This window comes from Protopterus annectens, chromosome 10.part0, assembly GCF_019279795.1.
Source record: "Protopterus annectens isolate FY-2018-M chromosome 10.part0, PAN1.0, whole genome shotgun sequence".
NCBI lineage: Eukaryota > Metazoa > Chordata > Ceratodontiformes > Protopteridae > Protopterus > Protopterus annectens.
This window is the reverse complement of record NC_056744.1, coordinates 57,949,103-57,977,099: the sequence shown is the minus strand read 5'-3', so window position 1 is coordinate 57,977,099 and position 27,997 is coordinate 57,949,103. Positions and strand designations below refer to the sequence as shown.

The window sequence follows — 27,997 nt, the reverse complement described above, 5'->3', positions numbered from 1 at the left end:
AATCCCCTGAAATCTGAAGAAGAAATAAGGGATCTAGGGACTCAAGTAGATAGTCAGCTTTCCTTTGATAACCATGTTGCCAAACTGGTTAGAAAATCCTTCTATGTGACCCATCTGATCACAAAAGGGTTCGCATCAAGATCTAAGGATGTAATGGTGCCCCTCTACTCTTCCCTCATCAGACCCATTATTGAGTACAATGCATCAATTGGAATGTACCTGGCTAGACATCTCCAGCAGCTGGAGAGACCACAAAGGTACCTAACGAAGAGGATTACTGGCCTCAAACAGTTGCACTATGCAGCACGATTGAAAAAGCTAAGACTGTTCTCTGTTGCATACCGCTTTCTCAGAGGCGATCTCGGTCTAACATACAGAGCCATGTCCAACCCAGAATTGTTGAACATGCTCCATCTTAGCAAAACCAAATCTACTCTAGCTACACGCTCTAGGGATATAAACCTCAACACAACAATGAATAGAACATGCTGGAGGGATAGATTCCCTTCGCAGAGACTTCCCTTACTATGGAACAGGGTCCTGATCTACGTAAGACAGAGCCCCTCACTATCCTTCTTCAAGAGGAACCTTGATGAGTGGATGGGTAACAGAAAGTTCACACCGGGGATCACACCAACAGCACTACTAGATAGGGGACAAGGGTACTAGCTGCTAGTACAAGGGTCTAGGGAACTACTAAAGGGGCGGTGAATACCGCACAGTGTGGCTGGGCTAATATATGCCTTCGGGCAGATAGCCCAGTACCAACCTATGAACCTAATACCAGGCCATTTTCATATTTGTGCTTTCAAAAAATTAATGTAGTCTGTTCCTGACAGCTTCTCTGGTATAGCCAAAAATCTCAGGTTTTTCCAACATGCTCTGTCTGTCCTCCAATTCTATTTTTTGAAAACATCTCTTCCTGAGCAGTTTCATATTCAGCCAGCCTTTTCTTCATTTTGACCAATGATTTTTGCAGCTTTATCATCTCATCTGAATATCTGTTTAAAGCTTCTTCCATTTTTTTCCAGCCTTTTGTTTGTGTTGATATACTCCATCTGTGTTTTGTTTATTTTAACCAGGTCTGTATGCAGTTGTCTTATATCTTCTTGTCGATTACTGTCATGTCTGATGGTTGTATTGCTTTCTGCTGAAGAGCTGCAGAACCTTTTCCCAGTCAGTTTTTCTTCCTCACTTTTTGTAGCAGATTTTTTTCCAGGTCTTCTGTGTTTCTTTATTCCTAGCATCCAGAAGTGCACTTAGTAGCCAGTTACTGCACTACTCAAACAAAAGTCTACTGGCCTTCTCTGCCAAGTTTCTGTTTTCACACTGGGAGAGCTAGAAATAAGCGGTTACTCAATGTGCATCCATCTTGGAAGTCTGCTGAATGAAAATCTTTGTTAAGCTCAAAATCAACTATATTTTTGTTATATTTAATACTATTAGAAAATGGTTCTATTATTAAGGCAAACAGTAGTAGGGATAATGGACATCCTTGCCTTGTACCTTTAAGAAGTTTAATTTCCTGTGAAAAACGAACCTTTTTTTACAAATGCCATTTCTATTTAACATACCAAAATGTTAAAAAGTACTGAGGAAGGTACAGTGAAAATGTAAGAGACTTAATGTACAGGGGTCTACTTCAGTTTATGTTTATCTTAGAACAAATATCTAATTCGATAATGCTGAACTGTTTCTTTTTAAACAATACTACCATGTAACCTAAGGATTCTTATTGAGTTACCTAATAACTGCATTGTTTCAAAAGCTGAAAACACAGGCTTGACCTGTCCTTTATATTTCTGACCTCTGGAAGAGACCTGTTGGTTGAAAATGCAAAACAAACTTCATTTTTTTTTTTACTGAAAATACAAAGACAGTAACATTAAATAATGAGAAGTGCTCAGGAATACAGCAAATGTCAGAGGACGTCAACCATGTTTTACACTGACAACAGACCCAATCACGAAGTCACAAAAGAAGAAAAAATGCATGATGTGTGCGTGCTTCCACGTAAAGACTGCCTTTACTGGTGTGGGAAAATAAGGCTGAGTCACCCTGTTTGATGACATTTGAGACCTTGCAAACATCCACCTGCAAGGCAACAAATCAGCTGATTAGGAAGCCATCATTTCTTCCCTCAAATGGGCAAGGTAGTTAGTGCAAGCCACTCACTCACACTTTAACTCACCAAGCTCTTCCAGTGCCTGATCTACTATTAGACCATTACCTGTATCACATCAGAGGTTTCAGCCATCTATGCCACATAGCTGAATCAAGCTGCATGTGAGTAACACAAAGATGTAAATTTACTTAGTACAGCCGAGACATCTTACATCAATATATTGGTTATGTGCTTAGTGGAGTTCTGTTACTGCATTTCTGCTGTACTGCCTGAAGGAAAGTTACTCCAAGACATTCCCAGTGCTGTATGAATTCAATCTCAGAAGTGGATCCAAAGGAAAAGTTTTTTCCTTTTGTAAGTTCATTTTATGTCATTTAAGAGCATTACCTTTTTTATTAGAAATGATCGCACTTGAGCTTGCTAAAGTAACATGAGCTGAAAGACAATTACAGAATGTGAGCCACAGAAGCAATTTATACATATGGTTTTACCAATGGCAGGGTCTCCATTCAAAACCCTAATTTACGAGGGTAAGTCTGATAAACACGGTCCTTCCAGCGTAAACTTATAACTTGTGGTAACTTTTTTTTCTTGTAAACAGTTTCACTATCTGACACTGTTTTCTGCCTGCAAAAACATTTTTTATCTCAATTCAAGAAAAGCCAGTATAAGTAAATGCAAGCTGCATGTAACCATAGTTCTGAATGGGGAGTTTCATCTTCATCAACTAGAAGAATTAAAACCCAGCAAATCTTAGCCAGGAATCAAAAACTTCTCCAGGCTACTGGAACCTCTCCCTTACCCATAATCCAGTGTAAAGAAAGACCACATCCAAATCTTGGTTAATCTGCACTGACATGGAGCAAGAAAATAAAATACATAAAATATATTACAACAGAAAAATCAGCAACCACAACAGCAAGAAAACAGTCTTCTAGTGCCATCAGGACTAAGGGATGGGGCAGGTAGATGGGAATGCTAATCAATCTGGAACTACCTATCCAAATATGTCATTAATGCAAGCAAGCCACTTTGTTATATGAGATGAAGAGTTCAATTTTCATACATCAGAAGCACAGAATCCCAATCGTATCCAATTAGGTAGCTCATCATGTGATCATGTCCCAGACTGTTGCTATAAAGGATGAAATGGGCCTGGAGATTCTATACATCTTGCACCAGTATTCAGAGATGCTCACATTGTGCAGCAACTAAGAAAACTTGAGGGGTAGCTACCACTCTGAGTGAGCTCTTGGTTCACTAGGGAAGGGCTTAATACAATCTTCACAGCAAAATTTGACCCACTTTGACAACCATTTTGAGATGCCAGGTTGTTTTTTGGAGAAAGACAAATAACAGAGTATCTTTTACTTTGCTCTTTGCAATTAAAATGTAAGATAGCTGTGAATATCCATATAAGGCAACAAATATTCTCCTTTGTTAAGGAAGAAAAAGTTCCTAGCTTCACACAAGTACTGGGCTAGCTGCCTTTGTGAGCATTTTTTTCCTAGCCAATTTCCCTTTCGGTGTTCAAATTAATTTATGAACCACAAAAAGAGATGTAGGCAAAATGAATGAGACTTGTAACAACTGCTGAATTTTGCCTAAGATACCACAATGGAACCTCGCGATCCACCAGAACTCCGTTTAATGGAATAAAAGTAACAAACGTTTATTGGAATAAAAGTAACAAACGTTTTATTCCAATAAACGGAGTTCTGGTGGATCGCGAGGTTCCATTGTGGTGTCTTAGGCAAAATTCTAATTAATTTATCCCATTTGGTGTTAGACTGGCTTTACTACTCCCATGGTTGATAACTATACATTACCCCTAATGAAAATAACTGCTATTATACCATAGATAATTTGAGGGGACATATACATGGGACAAAGTATTTAGGAGCGGCTTCTGTCCATTAATAATACAGAGGGCAGTCCTGGGGATATTTTTATATTACCTACCCTATGATCCAGACAAGGACAAGCTTTTTGTTTTATGTGGATTGGGAGTGTCTGTTCCAGAGCAGTGGTATCCTCTGCAATATATACCTGTCCCTCTAAACTGTTCCGATTATGTAGAAGAGGTTTAGATCCCTGGTGAGAGCATTTCTGATGCCATTTGACTTGCTGATGTATAATAGTAGGTTTGTCAGTTTTGGGTTGGAGGATGCCTTGATTGCCAGACAGATTACCTCTTAACAGTCTGTAAGACACAGAGTACAGTGACAGAGCTTTCTGTTTGTCCATGTAGGACACACTGTTTAGACCTTGTATCAAGTTATCTCTATGGGAGTTACAGTTGTTGCTTGTGTCTGGACAGATACATGCGAAAGGGGGCATTATATTCAATAAGTGACCTAATGAAGGCTGAGTAAAGGGGGGGGTGTAATGACATCTTTAGATCTAGACATAATCCCTTTGTTTAGAAGTTGTGCAGTATGGAAGGACTGTTATGACAGTGGACACATGCTGAATAAAAGTTAAGTTACTGTCCATCTACGTTTCCTGATCCTGAGCAACTGGGTCAACCATTAATGGCATACTTTCAGTACAGTAATTCCCTGGGTACACAATTTCCAAAAGGATACAATAATGCATTTTTTGGCATTCAGTTTCAGTCCATAATTCTGGCACCAGTTATATGTTTGGGAAAATCTTTCTGCAAGATGGCACAGTCATTTGGGGATTTAGTGACTATCCTAGCTTGCAGTCATCTGCAAACTTAGTCAGCCAGAGCCTTTTAGTACTGGCTTTTGCTTCAAAGTACATGCCAAACAGGAGAGGGCTCAGCACCAAACCCTGGGGACTCCACTGGTGATTGGTCTCTTTGTGGAGGTAGCATCCCCTATTTTCATCACCAGCTTCCTATCTGGCAATCCAGCAGGTGATGCAGGAATTTATTCCCAATTTACTTAGTTTTTGCACTATGCCAGAGTGGGGAACGGTGTCAAATGATTTAGCCAGGTGGTGGTATGCGGTGTGTACCTTTTAACCTTCATCCATTGGCTCAAAAGATAACCATGTTAGTTTTTCAGTACACAAAGGTGCAATCTCTTTCTTGGGTGGAGGTTGTCTAGCTAGTCATTACTAATATAACCTTATGCACCATTACGGACCAGAACTCCGTAAGAGCATGCTTTAAGAAAGATCATGGCTGTACGTAAGAGGTGGGTACAATTTATTTTTCCTGTTGTCAATTTTGACAATACAGTGATTATGAGCAGTGTGAGACATGGAGAAAAGATGCCTTTCTACGTAAGCAATATTGTGCAAGGGGATTACTAAACTGACAGACTAGGTTATATGAATATTGCACATCTTTTAGGTTAGAAAGGAGTCAAAATGATCTTTTCATCATATAAGGAAATATGATGCTTATTAAATAATAATTAGAACAGATATCACAGATTCTTCAGGGTAGTGAAACTACCACTAATAAGATACTGACTCAAGAATTTTCTGCTCATTCCCCAAATCAAGAGAGAAGAAAGGACACACCACTAGCCTAAGCTCTAAATCTCAGAAAGGCAACTTTCTAGAAGGTATTCGATAAAGAAAGCTTAGGGTAACCTCTGGAAGTAGGAAAACAAGGACCTAGCAACCTTTCCTCCACCACAGGCATCTGTCTGTGCAGTATATACTGCTTCTGTACTACATGCAATGTTAGCGTGTATTAAAAAGATACCACTTGCTTAGAATACCACAACTGCATGCTAACACTATGTAACTGCCCTTACATTTCCCCCACACACCTTTAAAACTCTCACTATAAACCGTTACTCCAACACCACTCCTCCCCTTTAGTGATGCATTACAGGAACTTACAACAGTCTAAGAACCAGCATTAAGACATTAAGTCTTCATCCCTCAGCTGATATCCAAGTCCTTTCAAAAGGGTGCATACACAAAATTTCCCCAAATCCCCTTCTGTCTTCAAATGTCTGCATTCATAGAACTTTTATCCATTTACTGTACCTCAAGTCCCCCACACCCATTCCCTTTGCCTTCATGACAACTCTGACACACTCACTCAGACACTAAGACAGAATGCTCTCCTGAAATGGTCAGTATTATCTTGCATAATGGGAAAGTGAATAGAGATTTAATAACTTGGCCATATATCTCAGCATTTTGCTGGTCTTTGCCATTGTTTTTTCAGCTTTATCTTGATGGATCGTCACTGGCGTCATAATACCAAGATAATGTTTTTCACGTTTTAATTTAGGGATACTCCTAACACTGGTTTCTTTTCCTCTCCACCAAAGTACATAGCCCTGAGCTTAGTTACCTCTCGTATACCAATTCTGAAAGCAGCTCTATGTAAGTCACACAGCAGCACGGTTCCTACATCCTTGCTCACTGCTTTAACTGGGGTCATCAATGATGAGACTAACCTTATTTTGTAACTGCATGACGCTGTGCAACAAATATGCTGTTCCATCACCTAACCTTGTGACATCTGACTGATCACGGAACTACAGCGGATCTATTTTAGACAGGATTTTGATTACTAAACAAAATATCCTAAGCAGGAACACTCCCAAACACCCTCAGTGATCCTCTCCTAGCCTTTATAACCCGTGCTTCCTCCTGCAGTCAAAATCAACATCAGTACAACCGAGAACCCAACATCAGTACAAACAAACAGGGAATCTGACCTCATTCAACCCTGAAATCTTCAACAATATTCTAAAAACAGTGGATTGGCATTCACTAAAAACCCTCCCTCATGATGAAGCTGTTCATTACTTCAACACTACCTTCATGAATACACTAAGCACACTCGCACCCCTACATGTACAGAGTATCAAGAATAACCATGCCCCTTGGCTATCCAAGCCTACTAGACTTCTTATGCATTGCCAGAGACAAAATTTAGAAGTTATGGGAAGCACACAGAAAAAACCCAGACCTTTTAAAATTCAAACAACTCCGCAACCAGATAAAAAAGCTAGTCAACAAAGATAATAAAGAACATTACCTAAAATTGCAGTCTAACCACAAACAGAACCTAAAGAAATTCTGGAACTCTTACTTCACTACTTAACACAGATAAGAAAAGAAAATCCCTGTCTCACCCTGACAAATCTCCCAAAGAAACAGCCTCTCTAATTTATTTTTTTATCAACTCCATAGCCAACAACACAGCAAAATTCTCCCAAGCAAATTACCCTAGTTACACATCGCCATCTAAATCATCACTTACTCCCCCCTCCCCTACTTGCACCCAACATTTGCAAAAGCCCAATGCCCACACAACCTCTACTTTTACGCTAAAGTCCATCTCATTCTCCACTATAAAAAGGCTACTACTAAGGCTAAAACCATGCTCTAATGCCACTGACAACATACCCTCAGAATACCTAAAAAGTGCTGCTGACAGTTTCACTTACCCTATTAGCATACTTCTCAATAGATCCATCCTTGAGTCCTACATACCAAAAACATGGAAAAAGGCTTTGAATGTACCTCTCCATAAAGGTGGCAATAAAAATAACATCACTAACTTCTGACCCACTGCAATTCTATCTTCAAAATCTTAGAAAAGTGCATCAACATTCAATTCTGTCAATATCTTCCTGTTTAGCAAATACTTACACCCTCACAACATGGCTTCAGGCCTGGCCATAATACTACAACTGCCCTTTTCCTTTATGGATACAGTCAACAGAGCCTGAGATGCTGGCAAAATTGTCTCTACTCTCTTCCTTGACCTATCAAAACTTTCTACACTCTCACTCCTTACTTATCACCCAACTTTCCAAGATCGGTCTTCCCCTCCCAACTCTAAACTAGTTACTTAACTGAAAGACAAGTAGATAAATGGCAAAACTCCATATCTCCTTTTCTCAGTACCACCACTAGAGTTCCCCAAGGCTTTATAATTTGACCACTCTTATTTAGTATATTCACAAACAATTTCCATATATCTCTGTCTCAAGGATCTGTTACTCAATATGCAGACAACTCTACTATTGTCTGCTCTGCCAACTCCATCTCTGATCTACTACAACTAACTCAAAAGGCCTTCTCCTCCACTGAATTCTGAATGCACAACAACCACCTAGCCATTAACCCAATTAAACTAAAAATCATACTATTCAACCCTAAGAAAATAACCATCTTAAATAAAGCTGAGTTTACCATCTTCTCTCATAGTAAGACTATAATCAAAGTCGTTAACCACATAAATCTCCTTGGAGTCGCTACTGACAGACGCATGAAATCTGACCTGCATATACAGCACAACATTCACAAAACACACCATAAACTTGGAATCCTCTACAGACATAACAAATTCCCAAGTCCAACCACAAAATTAATCCTAGCCACAACTCACCTATTACCCTCCCTCCTTTATGGTGCCTCTCTACTCACTAACAATGAAAGCTCTCTAAAATCCAAACTTGGGGTATGCTACAATACAATTGCCAAATATGTAACTAATTCTAAGTACTCCACCCATCACTGCACTGCTCTTAAGGCACTGAAATGGCTAGAACTACCAAACCATCTCTCCTATTTGTTACTATCCACAACTCATAAAATGCTACTTAAAACTACTAGATTGTCCTGCCCTGGGTTCCATATTTAGCTACTACCACCCAAACAGGCCCCTTAGATTGGGGGATCAGAAACTCTTGCAGGTTCACAATCCTAACCTCACACCCAGCCAGCTTCTTTACTCTTGCACACAGCCAAACACTAGAACTCCCTGCCTCTTATCAATTAGAGCTCACAATCCTGCCTCTTTCAAAACTTCCCTTCACGACCACCTATACTTAAACTGGAAGTGTGCTTGCACAAAGCCTCCCTAGAATATGTACAACACACTATCTCTTATCAACCTTACTTTATGTGGTGAGAAAATACTACTGTAGCTTGAGACAAACATTGCCAAAAAAAATCCTGAATCTTCTAGATTTTGTTGCATGTTTGGGAGACAAACATATATCTCCCCACCCCACTGGTTCTTTGTGAATTGCTTATCCAATCTCTCTTCCCAATCCTTTCTAACCTCCTCTGATTAATTCTTATAGTTATCATGCAAAATTGTGTATGCTCTACTAATTATCCTTTTTTTAACAGCAGCTTCTGTTCTAGATTCTACTAAAAACTCTACCAGTGCTGGACCTTCGTTTAGAACCGCCTAATTCATTTTCTTTGCCTTTCCTATCAAGGATTGTTATCAAAGTATAGGCAATCTCTAACCTACAGTCCAAATAAATTCCTGGTATCTTCCCATTTTGTTACCTTTCTTTCTCTAGTTATTTGCTCTCAATAGCTTCGTTCCTTTGCCAGTTTTCTCCAACAAATATCAGCCCTCCTTGCCTGTTGTCTATATCCCTAGTGGCAGTCATCCCTATCGGCAGAATCTCCTCTCTCCATTCTCATGTTGGCTTAGTTCTTAGAATACTTTTTGCTACTTTATGAATATAATATTCTGTATGATTATTTTCCTTAAAGATTTGCATCCAAAACCCCAGTCACTTTGTTTCTTGAGCTCCCCTCCTGTTTCATCATAATCCTTTCTACTTTGGATTATAGGTTTCTGCTTGTGCTATGTATAGAAGCCTTCACTGTGTAGCACTGAAATATCCCTTTAAATCAGGCAAACCCAATCTGCCTTGTTCTAGTGGAAGAATCAGCTTATCCCACTTGACTCTTACTGTCTTCCCCGCCAAGATAAAATCCTTCAGCTCTTTATTACTTGCTATCCACAACTTCTCCTCTGGTTGATAAAAATATGCCTGATCTGTGTACAAGACACAAACATTTCAACTTCTTGTATCTTACTATCCACATCCATATAACAGAGCTTCCAATTTCTTCGGTTTTATATCATCTTTTGTTTAGTCTCTTCCCACATATCCTTAGCTGCCACACTGGAACAATTTTTAATCCACACTCCTAAACACTTAATTTAATCATGACCCCATAAGTATGGACATTGCTGAACCAATTTGTGTGTGGGTACATCATTTACTACTGCCTTTGTTTTAGCTTCATTAATTTTGCATCCAGGAAAGATATGAAACTGTCAAAATGCTCCAAAACACTGGAATGTCATTTTCTGGTTTTATCAGGTATAAAATATCATCATCTTCAAATAGAACCAGCTTTTATAGACTACCATATCAATTACATCACTGGATTTGAGTCCCTTATTTTCTTTGCCAATGGTTCTAAATAAAATGCAAAGTGGAAAGAGAACACCCCTGCCTGGTTCCTCTGCTCAAGAAGAAATTATAAGACAGGAACGCACCCACTTTAATTTTCACCTCTGATTCCTCATATCTTCCTAATCAACCTTACAATTTTATCAGGCAATGCAAATGCCTCCACTGCCCTGCTCATAAAGTCCCAGCTTACTCTGTCAAATACTTTCTCTGCAGTAAGAACCTGCCAACAACAGTGGTATTTTTCTTACATTCTGCTTCCCTCTGGATCATTAATGTTGTGTCAATGTTGTCAAATGTTTGCCTCCCCTTCACAAAACCACACTGGTCCATATCTATCAATTTTGGCATTACGTTTGCCATTCTTTTAGCCATTACAGACAAACACTTTATAATCATGATTTAGTACTGAAATGGGCAGGTATGAATCTGGATCGGATGGATCTTTACCCTCTTTAGGTATTACAGCTACCATAACTTTCTTCCAGGATGTTGGTACTTCTCTTCCTCTTAAAATACTTAAACAAAACCTTCCATATCTTTATCATTTATTTTCCCTCCTAGGTTCCAAACTTTCACAGGAATACACCATCTATTCCTGGGGACTTTCCTGCAAATTGGTTATACATCACCATTTGTATCTCAACTCCTCCTATCCTAATTGTAATGAGTCTCACACCTACCTCTAACCTTGGCATATTTAATTCTTCCATAAACTTTTCCATTTGCACTTTTTGATTTCTATATTTCTCTGCTTTATACAGACTTTCACAAAATTTCCAAAATATATTGCTAGTACTTTGTTAGGATCACTTATCTTCCTTGTTACAGACTCTCTAAGCTTGGCAACAGCCCTTTCTTCTTTCTGTTGCCTGAGTTGTTTGTTGTACTAAATATTTCTGTACTCTAGACTTATCAAGACAGTTGCTTAACTGTAATCTTTCTAAACTCATGCATATTATTGAGGTAATCCCTTATTTTCCGTTTAGCATTCTGCAGTTGGTCCTCTTCTTATTCTGAGGCATCCCCCCTATTTTGCAATACTAACATTTGTCAGTCCCTCTAAATTGTTACTTCTTAACCATATTTCCCTTTCTTTCACTTCCACACTATTTTTTAAACTCCACTTTAATTTTATCCCACTCCCTAACTATATCCACTCCCTAGCTCAGAGTCTGTAACCTTCACTATCAAGAGAGTCATTTTTGGCCCCTCTCCCACCAAATAAAATTCATTGGGAGCCACAAAGCCTATCTGACCTCTAAAATCAAGATAACACAGAGTATAAAGTTTTATATATAGTTATTATACTAAATGTAAAATAACTCAGTTTATAAGAGCAATACATAAAAAGTCCCTATTTTTGTTCCTTTGTTGGGATTGGTCGATTCTTCTCAGTGTGTGTGTGTGTGTGTGTGTGTGTGTGTGTGTGTGTGTGTGTGTGTGTGTGTGTGTGTGTGCGTGTGTGACATCTCTCGACCTCTTAGAACAAGAAATCTGGACAAAGCTATAAATAATGGGGCACAAAGGTCCAAAAATAGGGACACTTTTTAAATATTGCTCTTATGAACTTAGAAAGTTGACAGAATAACAGATTTTGCATTAGCATGAACTTTCTGAAGGGTCTGTAGTCAAACTCCGCTGTCTATTTTTTCTGATTTCAGCCCTCAATTTGCCAGAAAACCATAATTTTATGTGAAACAAACCAAAAATATGAGGCAAAAGTCAGGACATTCTGTGAAAATGTGCACAGTAGAGAGGTAACTGTGTGTGTGTGTGTTTGTGTGTGTGTGTGTGTGTGTGTGTGTGTGTGTGTGTGTGTTGTGTGGTACAGTGGCCATTATTTTTCAAAGCTACAGGGAGCCACTGCAGCGAGGTGGATGGCTCCAGAGCTGCAGGTTGCAGACCTCTGCCCTAGCTATATTTCAGAAGAAATGTCTATCTTCTGTAATAACTTCTGAATAACATCCACTACCCATTCCTTAAATTCATCTCTTTTCAACAAATGGGTTTGAAGGAACCAGTGTCTCATTTTTATTTCATTACCCTCTGTTTTTATTTTAGTTATTATTAGCACATGATCCGAAATAGTTATTGGGTGTGTATCAAGACCTTCAATTAAATACACATGTTTTTGTGAAATGTAAAGTCTGTCTTGCGTAGCCTAGTTTTTGTGTCTTTTGTAATAAAATGTAAATTCACTCCAAACTCCTAGTACTAAATTCATATCTTCCATGCCAAATGTTATAAATGTCTTCAAAAATCTTTCCTCCTTTATTATATTTTCTCTTCTGCTCCAGACCCCAGGCACCTTCACTGCTGCAAATCAAATTCCAGTCTACAAGTATAAGTAATAGTCTTTGCTGAAAGTGGATTACTTCTCCCAACATTTTCTTAAGCTCCACTATTGCAGTTTTTGGTGGAATATAAATACATGCCAGTGTAATCCTTCTCCCCTCACAGTAGCCCCTTAGCACTACAAATCTGCCACTATCTTTTTTATTCTCTTCTATCACTACTGGAGCTCCTCTTGCAATTAAAATAAATAATTCTCTTTTACTCTGTCCCGGGTATTCAGATGAATAACCATCCTGAAAACTTTTATCAAATTCACATGTTCAGTTCTTTCCAAGTGCGTCTCCTGTAGAACAGCTATTTTGCACTCTACATATTTTAATATAGTTCACTAATTTTTTTTTGTACTTACCTGTAAGACCACTGACATTTAAAAACATTACAGAAAGCATCATTGTCTTAAAAAGTTTTTACTCCCACCTTTTATGTACAACAGTTTTTTTTTGTTAAATGTCTAGTCTCAGCTTTTGTGTTACATGCAAACACTATTTCACAGGTTGCTCTTTCACACAGTTGGTTCTTGTCATATCCAATTGAGTGTATGTCACGTATTACAAAACTTGTTTTATTGAACATCCTCAAAAAAAAACAAACAAAAAAACCCCACCCCAATACCCACTAAAACCTAAGTTTTGTCCTCCTAATAGGAGCAAATATTCCAAACTGACAGCCACAATGACACACTTGAGTTAACCTAAAAGAAAGGTTATACATGCTAAGACACATGGTGCAGCCTGTGATTCTACTAACTGCTGTCTCATTTTGTCTTATCTTTATAGGTCTCTTACCTGGGAAAACACCTAAATGCTTTCAGACAACATTACTGCCTAGCCATTTCTCTTTATCAGATTGTCTCCTAGAGACATGAGAACCACACAAAATTGCTAAGCATACATTTATTTACTAAAAAAAAACCTTATAATATTCAATGTTCTTTATCATTTACTTGCCTTCACGTAAAGCTTGAAACTCAGTCTAATTATATCTGTTGTCTTTGATATTCTATTTTTTCATTTTTGTACTACTACTTCATGAATTGAATGGATACAGGAATCTGGATATATCCTACATTTAAATAAGGCTACCAAATAATCAAGTTCATTAATAAAGACATGGTCATCTGAAATCATCCATGGTAAACAGATCATCTGACCATTAAGGAGTCTTTTTTTCTGAAATATGGAGTAACAGCTGCAAAAATGCAAGTAAGAATTTGCAAAAGTGATTTTTCTGGAAATATTTGTCCCCAAAAAATATTTATCCATATCTTTATCAATACATGCATCCAGTTAATTTATTCCCTTTTCCGAAACCTTGTTGGTGAAGCTTAGAAATTCAGTGCATCACTGATGTATATTAAAAATAAATTTAATTTTTCTATTGTGTCTACCCACAGGATGAAAAGAATATCCCAAAAAATATATAAAGATTATATAAATTTGCAAATGTTGACCCTGAAACAAATACAGAGTCACAAAAATAAATTACAGTGCTTGCAAAAATGGGGGCACAGCCACCCCATCACTATTCCGGTTCCTTGATTAAAATATTAACCATTTAAACAGATGTAATTAGTGTTAACACCAATTCCAAAAATACCATAACTTCAATGTCAGGACTACTCAAGAATCTAGAGTTCTACAAATGCCACTCTAGACCATTTAACCTTTCTCATGAAGTATAACTAAGAAATGATCCTTGACATCAGTTGTTGATATAGCTTCACCACTGTACAAAATATCATAAGCAAGATAACAAATACCATACATCCTTCAGCAAATGCGAATATGCATTCATAAAAAGTTTTAACATAGTATCAACATAGATCATTAAGTGCGGTGCTTTTGACCCACCTGCATCTATGGATCAGTTGTAAGGGTGGGTCATACATATTTTATGTATTATTTGAGGACGCAAATATTGTGAGAACCTTGGGTTCTTTAACTCTTAAAAATTAATACAATGCAGGGGTTAACTGCAATTGAGCCAACATAACCATATCTATGTGAGACAGGCCTCAGCATAAACAGTTATAATTCAATATTACATTTAACCTATTAAATTAATCTTCACTATCCATGATAATACCCCACACCCTTTGCCCTGCTTCATAATACTGATGGAATGGTAATTTATTAATTTGTGAAGTAAAAATTGCTCAATATTCAAGTCGAAAAATCTATCAAATATTTTACCTTTGATGGCTCATGTTACATCAAACCTCTCACGTTTCTTCAAAAACAATATACTGTTGGGTGTGCTACAAGACTATATGTACTTTTCCTTGAAAAACGTGTTTCACTCATGTTACCCCTACTCTCATCCTGGAAATTCAACTATAAGCTGAATTAATGAAGTAGCAGTATCACAAACAATAAAAAGATTTGTAGGGAACATCCCTGGATTTATATATAAAAGGGCAGTAATTTGAAAAACTTGCTTGAGGCAAAAAGTTCTAAAAAAGATGGTACCTTTATTTTGAGGCACTGGAATCAGTACATGCATATGTACAATACTGATGGGGTTACACTCACTCACTAATAGTGTGTTGCTGTTATTAAAATTTATTTTAACTCCTAGACTAGTATAGTAGTGTGCCAAGTTTGAGCAGCATATTATGTTGGATAAAGCTGCAGAAGCCTATGGTAGCATGTGTATGAATATCAATATGTTAATATCACATTTTATTGGATCAACGTATTAGAAACAGAAATGCTCTGACACGTGTTATGTTTAAATCTTTGGCATTGGAGGCGATTTACAGAAACCCTAGGGCAGGTGGGAAGATGTAAATACGGAAAGAGTTAAAAATTGCAATATATGTCTATGTCTCAAAATGGAGAAATCCCTAGGTTTAAATGATGTTATTTCAATTAACAGTGTAATAAGACTTAAAGAAACAAGTTAAAATTATGACATTTTGAAGCAATTTCTAACAGTTTACTGACTTAACATTTCATTATGAGGATATTTAATTGATTTTGTTTCAGGTTTGTTCTGATGAAGTTTTATTTGCATTGTTAATGGACGAAAGCACTCAATAATATATTTAAAGTTCAGTACCAAGAAGGGTTTTTTTTCATCTACTTGGGAGTATTGTGGCTGCAACAATAAATTTTGTGCTTAAAGTTTTGTTATGAGTTTGCTGATTTCTGCAATGTTAAGAGAAAATCTTGCCCTAATAAGGGTGCATGGTGTGTGTGTGTGTGTGTGTGTGTGTGTGTCACGCTCACAATGCCTTAATAAACATAACCAACTCTGAGGCTGCACAATACAAGGGGTACAAATTAATGATCCCATACATAAACATATGTTGTGTGTGTATGTATAAATATCACACACACAAATATGTATGTATACATACATGCTTCCACATCACATTTTAGACATACATGTGTGTGCGCACACAGACACACAAACATGGCAGCTATAGAAGTCTACACACATTTGCTCTTTTAGAAAGGAATCGGAGAAATTATTCAAAGCAGGAAAAAAGCAGGCTGGGACTCTGCAGCATAAAGTCCATGATTCTTGAAAAGATCAAAGCCAAAAGGAGTATGCTGTTTCAGCCAAAGCAAAGGAAAATAAGTAGTTGCATAACACACAGCAGTCCTGAGGGGGAAGATATATGTCTATGCTATACAAAAAAAGAATCGCCTTTTTAAACCAAAAAAAGATCAAGGTGCTTGCACATGCCCATAATACATACATAATGGGTGGAAGAAGGTATTGTGCTAAAATTTCTTTCTTAATGCAACTGAGCATGGTTAATAGGTAACAGACCCATTTCTTGCTACTTTTACATTCAGTGTTATTCTTGGGTAATTTCAAGATCTGATATTTTTAACCACCACTGCAGCATACTTCCAAGCACCCTGTTTCCAGCATGTTCTACCTCAGCTGGTATAGCCTAAGCAGTTTATAAAACATTACTTCTAAGAGCCTGTTTAGAATCAGAAACAGCAGCATTTTATAAAGATCATTGCCACAACCCCAGTGTCTTCATGCCATTAGTAGGAACACACTATATAAAAGTCTAATGTTAATGTTACTTTCTCCAACACCATTACTGGATTAGCATGCAGCTAATCAAAGAATGAAATCCATTACCCATCAACAATGTTGGGAACACGACTGTTTCCTGCCTAATAAGAAAGAACATTACAGACTAAGAAGGTCTGCATTTTACTATTTTCTGAAACTGAAAAAGAGATCTTCATTAATTGTTCAGACCAATAAAACATGCAGCAAAAGTGAAGAAAATTACTAAAGGGTAAACCAAGCAAGTCTTGACACATTCCTGGCAAAACTACATTATGGAGAAAAATAAAATATGCAAATACTCACAATTCTAGCTCATCTTTGAGAGGATCATCTGCAGTAAGAAGAAAGTTGGGTACTCCAAATGCCCTCACAGCAGCTATTCTAATTTTCCACTTTTTCTTCCAAACACCTTTATTGAATTATCGCTTGTGCCATAGACAAATTTACATTCATATAAAAGTAATCAAGTATATCAACATAAACATTATACTTTACATATATTGCTATATCATACAATCTAAGCAATATTACATCAATTACTCAATTCCTGTCTTCTTTTTAAAGAGGAAATGTCTTTAAACCCTCATTTACTACATAGGCAATCATACATTTATATAAAGGAAAACAAACCACGACACAACCTATTCGCAAACATTTTACATCACAAACCATACTGACACACTCCCAGGTGCAAACATTACACATCATTTATAATCCACCCAATCTTTTTCACTCAAACATTACACAGCTCAAGTCCTATTGCCTTTTAGACCTCATTCCTTCCTTGTATGCATTGTTCCCACAATTTCCATGTTGTTTGCTCCTACCCTTTTATAAAGATCTCAACTCCAGTTGTTTTATTTCTGTTACAATATTCAGTACTTCCAGTATAGCTGGTTTAGACTTTGATTTCCATTTTCTAGAAATTGCTTTTTAGGAAGCCATCATTATTAGACACAGCAAGGCCTTACCACGTCTAGGCAATTCTGATTCTGTATCAGAGCTCAAAAAAATCATCTCCCTCGTCAGACCAATCTGCCCACCCAGTATCTCTGACAGGGCATCCCGCAGAGAATCCTTAAAGTCCATCAACTCAGTGCACTCCCAAAAACATATGTTCCCAGTTACCTCTTTCTTCCCCTTCACACCTCCAACATTTACTGTCTGCCAGAGGAAAATATTCTCTGGAGTCTACTTGGGGTATAAAAATATCTATGTAAACATTTCCAGGCAAAAATCCTAAATCTTCTAGATTTTGTTGCATATTTGGGAAACATCGATATAGCCGCGTATTCTTTGTGAATTGCTTATCCAATCTCTCTTCCCAATCCTTTCTAACCTCCTCTGATTGCTCGATTCTTATAGTTATCATGCAATATTTTAAATGCTCTACTAATCATTCCTTTTTTAATGGCAGCTTCTGTTCTAGACTCTATTAAAAATTCTACCAGTGCTAGTCTTTTGTTTAGACCACCCCTTATTTCTTTCTCTTTGCCTATACTCCGATATCAATCCCTGATAGGGAAGGAAATCTCTAACCTGCAGTCCAAATAAATTATTGGTGTCTTTCCATTCTATCATCTTCCACTCTATGGTTATTTGCTCCCAATACCTCGTTTCCTTTGCCAGTTTTCTCCAATAAATTCCAGCCACCCCCCCCTCCTTTGTCTATTGTCTATATCTCCAATTGCAGTTATTCCTATTGGCAGAATCTTTCTCCATTCTCATGTTGTTTTAGTTCTTAAAATACTTTCTGCTACTTTATGGATATAATATTCTGTATGACTATTGTTATTCTCCTTAAAGATCTGCATCCAAAATCCCAGTCTCTCCTTGTTTCTTGAGCTTTCCCTGTGTTTCATCATCATCCCTTTCCACTTTGAATTAGTTTTCTGCTTGTGCTATGCATAGGAGTACTATTCTAATTTTCTGATCTCAACCTCCCAAGCTTAGTGCACTTACCTCCTTTAGTTCATGCTGAGAATGTCTTTATAAGAAACAAGATGGGATGTCCAGAGCCAGAATTCTAATTTTCTGAGCCTCCATTTTGAAAAAAGGGGAAAACACTTCTAAGCAAGTAACATTATTAAAACAAAGACATGGAAGTCCATGTTTCACACTCACAAGCTCGGACTTCTGCAGTCAGGTAGTTAGACTCCCTAGCCAAAATGGACAGCAGCTAGGCTAAGTGCCAAACAATGCAAACACCCTCTCAAAGATAGCAGTGATTCACAATGACAGTCACCATAACAGGAAATCCTCAAAGGAGAGTTCACTGCAGTAGTAAGTCTTAAAATACTGGATTACTTAATCACGTTTCCATACCTGAACTACATTACTGCTGGTCTCATGCCTAAATTACTAGTAATATCAGGTAGTGTGAGACTCCAATACAAGTAGAATTGATGTGTACCCACATCAGTTATTGTGAGGGAGAACCACTGGCCATAAGATAGGTAATATCCATGTTGTACACAGGTATAGACTGGAGATATTTGCAAGCAAAGCACATTAAAAGTATGCATCTACTTAATACTTTATACGGCTATTAGTAACCTCCACAGCAGTAACAAGGAAAACTGAAGGGTACTCATGGTGTTGCAATGATTTTGAAAATCTGTTATAACAGGGTCTCCACATTACTGATAAAAATACACAACTCTCTTTTGCTGTCTCTCTAGTAGGTTTTGCTTTTCTTTCATGAAGAATACAGAGTTTATCTTCTTTTCTTATTGGACAAAGTCTTTTTGGTATAGTACTCAAATGTCTGTGAAAGTCCACAGTATGTAACTGATGTTCTCTGTTCTCAGTTCTCATATGTGAAGAACAACCTGGGTAGCTACACTGACTTGAGTTAGAAATGTGACTAGTTTAGTTATAACAAGGGTTAATCTTCACAGAAACTCACACACAGTGGAAAATTTGGGTAATGTGATTTACAGAACAAGGCTTGTGGCTCTGAAATTCTTCTATCAGAAAATACTACTCTTCTGTCAGGAAATGCTACCAAGGAAAGCATTTTCTGTGACAAAAAAAGACTGTTGAAATTGTTAGTTCAAAGGGTGGCAAAATTAACTTTTATGTTGTAAAGTTGAAGTCCCAAGGACTGTACTCTGTTGCTGAAACCGCAGCAAGATCTTTAGAGGTAACAGAGGAGGAGAACTTGGCTGAAGTAGAAATGAAAATCATGAATGACTGGGCTACAGTGAAGAAATAGGAATTAGCTTGGTCTTGTCTGGTCTTACACTGAGCAATGCCCTTCTGAGATGAGGGAACCAGAGGCCAGACATACATTGTTTCTCATATCCACGTGAAGGAAAAGGAAGGTGCTTTCCAAGGTATGGCATGAAAATAAGGTGAAGAAACAAAATACATACAGGCATTCCGATATGCGAGAAAAACTTGTTTGTGGTATTCCCAAAATAATGTCCTGAAAAAATGTACTGTGAAGTTGCCATCCATGGGTTTGAGACAGATGTCTGGTTGGGACTTCTGCAAGAGAATTCTACTCACCTATTAACTGCATTGCTAGCAATGTAGCAATGTAAGTTGTGTTGCACTACTTCTCAGACTTAACTAAAACATGGCCACTCCCAATAGTAACAGTTCAGTTCTCAAAAACAAAAACATTGTTTTCCAAAATAATGCTTAATAAAGAGCAAATTTGCACTGTAGCATTAGTAGAAATTGTGTTGTCCAGCGTTAGGAAAGTACGAACTGCTTTAATTCCATATTCGTTGGGTATCCGTGAATAAATTCTTCATATCCATGGTTACGAAAATTGGTATAGTCTCCGAAGGAACAGGAAACTACAGGATCTGAAGAAGGCTGGTTAAGCCGAAAGCGCTTGTCCATTGTTTAGTTCTGGATTTCTTGGATTTACTTACAAGTTTTTACCTCAACACTTTTGGGATTTAAACTGAATTCTGAGCTTGGATTTCAGCTTTTTATTAAAGTGTTTGATTTTATGAGTTCTGCCAGATAGGAAGATCTTTTACTTCTCAGACTTGGCAGGATATGGTGTCCCTTTTTTCTGCTGATGTGCCACATCACTGCTGCACTTGCCATAATGATCTGACAAGGTTTTAGACTAAGCTGGTCTAGGTGGCCATAAACACCCAGGCTACTGCTACTTGTATCTTATACTGATTATGGTGGTCCGAGTGAAACCATCAATCCTAGACTTGGAGGTCAAATAAATCAGTTCTCCATTAATATCTTGAAGCATCTTTTTTTTCTGAAAAATTGGAAGGAAAACAAAACATGGGGATAAAAATGGCAAGCCCAAGTCAGATTTTTCTGGCTGTAGCTACCACAGAAAATTGGTTTACAGCAAGAAGGATAAGAATGGACATGTATGAATGCATTCTGAAGTACAACAGAAATTCATATTTGCGGTTTCCTAAAGTAATGTGGACTTGCCCATCACAGAATTTTGCCTCTCATAGATGGAAGGATAAGAATGACTTTTCATCAATGAATCTGTGGATCGTTTCCACAAAAGCTCTACAGTCAGTACTGAGGCAGAAGACTATTTCTACAATTTTCCCCAGCAGTCAGTAAGGATTTCTCATATGAAGTCTTAAATTTTGGACCAACAGGATACAGAAAGGCATGTGACACAGACCTAAGAAACTTTCTTGCTACTGTTTGCAAGTGAAGAGCTGTGCATAACAGAGGTGTAAATTTCCATGATCTTGTCTCAAGGAAACAAAACTTAAAACTTGGTATTTGCAAATATAAATAAGGTATGACATGAAGCTTCTGTGATGCCAGTTTCAACAATGTACTTTTACACACTTCAAAATAATGTACAAGAAACCAAGCAGCATGATGAAAATATAATACTCTGAGGCTAAAAGCTTCAATACTTTAGAAAAAACACAAACATGCACAAGTACATAGACTACACTCCCACTTTTCAGACGCAAAAGATTACCTCATCTTTTCAGGTGCATATTATTAAGTGCATAATTCAGATATTACATTCAAATATTACATTTCTTCTAAACTTTCAAATGGCATTTACATCCAACAGATCCCAAAACAAACACACAACAGTTCTCATGACACATTACAGTTGTAGCTAATACATTTGACCTTTACAAAATGTTTAAATGTACAACTTGCTTAATCTTCCCGATTTTGAATTTTTAGGTAGGATCTGTAGACTGAAACACTGGCAATAACTTGATAGGAGACTGATCTGGGGACAAACCATTTGAATGTTCAGCATCCATAGCTCTCAACCTCCCATCTCAAAAATGAACACTAGCCCTCAAAATGTGGAACACTTACTAACTACTTCAACTAGGAAGGTCATATTATGGTTAAAATATACTGGTTTTACTTACAAAAAAGATATTTTAATGAATTAATATGATTAATTTCTATTTGCCATGGACATCAGGTAAAAAACTATCACTGAATGCATTACACACCCTTTCAATGTGGAGCTTTGAGCAACATGAACTTTTTAAGACCCCAAATGAGATAGATTTCTCGTAATGAGGTACACTTGAGAGGTATGTTCACCACGATAAACTGAAAAGTCCTGTATCAGCCACCCTTTGAGGTGCCTATTTTGGACAACTACTGGGACACTGCTCTATACACTTTCCTTAACTCAATCCCTCTAGTACACCTCTTTTGTGTGTGGACTTAAATCCCAGTGGGTGTGGCTTGAGCCTTTAAAAAGTGGAGTTATCACCTTCATAGGTGTGTACTAGGCTAATGGCCGTGGGGTCTTTACAAGCCTAGTATTTAGAAGTGCCCTGGCAAGACCTCCCAACTGTCCCGAATTACTCGTTTTTTACCGAGTTCTGGGGTCCCAAAAATGGGGTGCCACGATTCCTGAGTGGCACCCCTTCATTTCCGATTTTTTAAATCTAATTTTTAGACTTTCCCGCTTTTGCAACTGACGTCATCCCATGCGCGATGACGTCAGCTCCGTCAGCCTGTTGGAACTGAGCTCGGATGTGCGCGTGACGCGCATCTGTTTGAATACTAGGAGGACTGCCTTGAAGGAGTTGTGCCGTGTCCGGTGGGCTTTTGCAGAGTGAGCCTACGAGGACTATGGATTTAGCAGAACGAACGCCAAATGCCTAATAGAGTGAGCGAGCCGTACCTTGAAGGAGTTGTAAGGTAAGGTACCTAATAGAGCAAGCGAGGTGTGTGTGTGTGTGTGGCACTGATTGCATTAAGCTGCACTTTGCAAACATGGACACAACTCATGGGGAATTTGTTTGTTTCTGACCATTGCACAGCTCACAGAAATCATATTTGTATCTATGAAGAGGCCAGCAGTAATGAGTCCATCAGTGATGTTAAGTATTGAACTTTTTTTCCTCAAGCTATGCTATTTATCCGTAAGAAGATCATAGATATTAATATGCTTGAAAAGTTGTTTTAAATTATTTTATTTTTAAATGTTTTTGCAAATGGAGAGAAATTTGAGATATGAAAAAAGTGTATGAGGTTTTTAAGAAAGAAAAGATTGGTAAAGGAATAATGTATGCATGCTTGAAGGTTGCTGGGCCTATTCCTGAAGTCAGGGAGAAAGTGAAAATACCAGTACTTAGTTTTGTAATTTTTTTTAGTGGCCCTCAAGTAAAATCAGACGAAGAGTGCTGAAATCAGGAGAGGAAGGTTTCAAACTTTTCAAGAATACTTTTGCTTCTTCGGTATTCATTCATGGAAAGAAGAAAGTTGCAGCATATTCAGCTAGAGGATGTAATTGAGGGGAGGTGAGTGACTATCAGGAAGAGTATAGGTGTGTAAGAGGTGGAAAAAGAATTAGTGATATCGATGATGGAAGAGATGAAAAAGTTTTTATCTTCTTCGGCTGTAGTGGGACAGGTAAAGGGAGCTGAAGAAGATGAGGTAGGGGTGGAGTTTATGATTTGACATTTTAGGCGTTTTACTGTCTTCCAGATAAACTTAGGGCTGGATGTGCCAGAAGTCTGAAGTGCAATGATTTGGCTTAGCTGGCTGCTATTATGGTTTATTTTCTTAACGTCAGATACTCCTGCTGGAGATGGTTGTTGTAATAGTTGTTGTTGTTCATGTATTAAATGACATTTTAAACTGTAGGTAGGACTTTTTTAATACCTACTGGAACTGATTTAAAATGTAGAGCAACATACATAGATAAAGAAAGTCACTGTTACGAGTTAGTTAAAAGAAGCACAGAAGATATCAAAACATGGCTGGCCCACAAAGCTCAGATATTACCTGACTCAATAAGTTTCAATTTACTTTTAAGCAGCATTCAGAAAGTTCCTGACAATCAATATTCATCCCCTGTCTCACTAAAAAGCATTGTTTACCATGCACACATTTAGATATCACCTTAGGAAGGCCATTCTATGAATCTGGACTCCCCTGATCTACTGTATTTCAGTTTACTGTTAAGCATTATTCAGCAAATTCTTGTTAAACAACATTCTTCCCTTTCCCAATAAAAAGCATTATGGATTATGGTCATCATGCACATTTTTAAGTGTATCATCTTAGGAAGTCCATTCCATGAATCTGGAATCCTTTGCATGACGCCATGAAGAAAATACACAGCACCATTGTCTCATTCTCAATATGTCATCAAGCTGTTTGAGATTTGCAGGTTCTTCTTCAGTTAATGCAACAGGAAGAGGCATATTCACAATTTTGACTACAGTCATTGTAGTTGCCCAAAACATATTTATGTCAATTTTCAGCATTTATCCACTTTATTCATATATGGCCTATTGCATTTGTTGAAGGTTTTATTATTCTATAGCTAGTCAGGGGTTGCTAAAGAATGGTGTTATAAATTATATGAAAAATGAGGTTTAACATAACTTTTTTACTTGATTTCATCAATGAACATTGCAGGAATGCCAGTTACTACCTGAGGTCGTGTTTGTTTAACAGCACTCAGCCATGGTGTGTGTGTGTGTGTGTGTGTGTGTGTGTGTGTGTGTGTGTGTGTGTGTGTGTGTGTGTGTGTGTGTGTGTGTGTGTGAGAGAAAATGTCCCCAACAGAACACATCTGGTGGCTAGAGGTACTCAGACTCAAATCTTGTAACTTGGGTACAGGTAAAAAGAGCCTAAAGTCCTTAGCGACCACTACTTGTGAATTTATGCCTTCCATTTTTGTTCTGTTCCTCATTAAATCTCTGGTTTTCAGGACTGGATTGCATTTGAATTTCAAACTTCATATTCTTCGGAAAATAAATTGGTAAAACAAATCCTTTTATTCTAGCAATCTTCTAAGTTTATAAGATCAGTATTTGAAATGTGTCCCTATTCTGGGTCTGTATTCCCCCATTATTGGCTTTGTTCTGTTTTTTTTTTTTTTTTTTGTGCTAAGAGGTTGAGAGCTATGGTGAGACGTGAGAACTGAATTCACTAAATGATAGCCATTTAAGTTTCAGTCTTCCTGTCTTTCAGGAAACTGCTGATTTGGCTTAGTGGTATGTTACTCTGACTGTAGTGCACAGGGACCTGGTTTCAAGACTTGGCAGTGAAATGCTCAGTGGCAACATTTTATTCAATCACCTTTCCAAAATTATATAAGCAATGTTTAAAATGTGTCCCTGTTTTTTTGCCTTTTGCCCCCCCCCCCCCCCAAAAAAAAACTGAAAATAAGTGCAAGAAGCTGTGCAACATGCCTATGGCTTACACTACTGTGATATATATATATATATATATATATATATATATATATATATATATATATATATATATATATATATCTATATATATATATATATATATATATATATCGTGTGTGTAGAAATAGACTATTATCATGGAAATGTTCTAAATAGGGCAGTTTTGTCATTATTGGTGCATGCATTTTGCTTCACTGCCTACTGGAAAAATGTTCAAACAACAAATTTAAAATGCGCTCTAACTTAAGTCTAACAAGTTTGCTGCACTATACAAGGAATATAATTTAATAAAGTCAGGAAGGTGTATCAAAGAATGCATGCATGCTTCTTGCTTTGTGTGCAAGGGGCCTCTGATTTGAAAACAGCTCAAAGATGATCTTTATCCACTGTTACTGGCCAGATGCATTTTCTTTGGATGTGGTGTAGGTTTCAATGCTGTTTCAATTAATGTGAGTTTCAAGGGCAGAGAGGTTTTAATGCCAAATCTACTTTCATTGTGAGACATTATTGATTTCGTGTTAGTGCATTGTGCTATAAAATGTAAAAAATAAAATCCAAATAATCATTGTAGAAGTAGAGCAGTATGCACACATTAATGTTTATGGTAAATGGGGTGAACTAGCCAGGTAACGGGACATTGGAATGGCTGCAGGGGGGCTCTGGTGCTATATTTTGGCTCTGTTCTTCAGTTTGCATTTGAAAGCTAGTATCCTACAATTCCATTGGAGTGGGTGGGGTTGTGTAATTAGGTATGCAAATTTTACGTTAATCAGCGTACAGATTTGTACCTATTTTTCATGGGCCTTGTCCAGATTTTTGAAGTTTCCTGGTTGAGAGGTATGGCCCTGGCATTGTGCCGCCCGTCATTAGTTCCCAGTGCTTCTATCAAGTAGAGCCACTGGAGTAATCCCCGGGGTGAATTTTCTATTTCCCATCCACTCATCAAGATTTCACTTGAAGAGGGCTGGTGAGGTGCTTTGCTTGACATGTAAGGGAAGTTTATTCAGAGCATGGGTAGTCTATGGGTTATGAACCTGCCCCTCCAGCATGTTCTGTTTGATTGTTGTAATGAGGTTGAGGTCTTTGGAGTGTGTGGTGCGGAGGGATTAGGATTTCTTTAGATGTAGCATTTCTAACAAAGCTGGGTCGCACATGGCTTTGCAAGTCAAGCAGAGATCGTCTCTTAGTAGACGACAGGAGACAGAGAATAGCTGGAGTTCTTTGACTCTGTCCATGTACGACATATGTTTAAGGCCTAGGATCCTCTTCATGAGGTACTTTTGTGGCCTCTCCAGCTGTTGCAGGTGTCTAGTGAGGTACATGCCAAATGGGGCATTATACTCTATGATTGTTCTAATGGGGGAAGAGTAGAGAGAAATGAGGACCTCTTTCTTCCTGGATGCAAAACCCTTGGCAATGAGATGTGTCACATAGGACTTTCTGACCACAGTGGCAATGTGGTGGTCAAAGGAGAGGTTGCTGTCAACCTGTGTCCCCAGACCTCTTATAACGCCTTCAGTGTTCAGTGGGCTCCCATCGATGTGGTAATTAGTGGGAACTGAGTTTTTCTCAAAGGGGAGGATGATGCATTTTTTGGCATTAAGCTTAAGGCCATGGTTTTGACACAAGTCATTGGTCTCAGTGAGGCCTTTCTGTAAGATGTCTGCATCACTTGGGGAGTTGATGGCTTCCAGCTTGCAGTCTGTGAATCTGGTCAGGCAGAGTCCCTCTGTGTTGGCCTGGACGTCTAAGAAGTAGGTGCCAAAAAGGAGAGGACCCAGGACCGATCCCTGTGGGACTCCACTCGTGACTGGCTGGCAGTCTGACTTGGAGTCCACTACTTTCACACTGTGTGTTCTATCTGTGAGCCAGTTTGCAACCCACCTAACGATATAGAGTTTGATGCCTAGTTTGCTGAGTTTATCAATAATTTCTGAGTGAGGAATGGTATCAAAGGCCTTGGCCAGCTCGAGGTAGGCTGTATGAACTGCCTTACCTTCATCCACCGCGCTGGTGACGGACTCAAAGAAGTCAACCAGGCTGAGCAGGCATAATCTACCTTTCACAAAAGCAAACTGCGTGGGATCTAGAGTTTGGAGATTCCCTATATCCTTGTTAATTAGGTCCATGATGATGAGCACCATACCCTTACATATCAGACTTGTCAGGCTAATGGGGCGATAATTTCCAGGGTCTGTAGTCGCTCCTTCCTTATGGAGAGGATGACTGTAGCAGTGTGCCATTCGGTAGGGAGAAAGCCTAAGGTGAGGCTATGAGTGAACAGAGCACACATATGTGGTGCCAGTTCACTTTGTAATTCATGTAGAACACAGCCAGGGATACTGTCGGGTCCCATGGAAGCTGTATTCTTGGGCTTAGAGAATGCAGCTTTAACTTGTGCTGCAGTAATGTTGGGTGCCTGGCATTCTTCATGTATTGAGATTGGTCCTTTAGGGGGAGAGAGAGGGGTAAAGATGGTACTGAATCTGTTTGGCCACTATATTGGCAATATCTGCTGGCTCAGTATAAGAGTTACCATTGTGCAGTAACTCAGAGCAAATATGGGTAATGCCATGGAGATTCTTGATACAACTATAGAAGGCTTTGTGGTTGTTTTTAGTGTCTGCTGCAATTCTGCC

The 27,997-nt window shown here is 38.1% G+C and overlaps 1 protein-coding gene across 2 annotated transcripts in view; it reads right to left on the bottom strand.

Annotated features, from left to right (window-relative positions):
* Positions 1-27,997, bottom strand: part of NDEL1 (nudE neurodevelopment protein 1 like 1) — a 565,699-nt gene that overhangs the window by 58,593 nt on the left and 479,109 nt on the right. The window contains exon 9 of one of the 2 annotated variants that reach the window (XM_044085020.1): positions 16,771-16,805. The exons of the other annotated variant lie outside the window; for it this stretch is intronic. Within the exon in view, the coding sequence (XP_043940955.1) occupies positions 16,771-16,805 (35 nt within the window). The remainder of the gene's footprint in view (positions 1-16,770; positions 16,806-27,997) is intronic. 2 annotated transcript variants of the gene reach the window in all.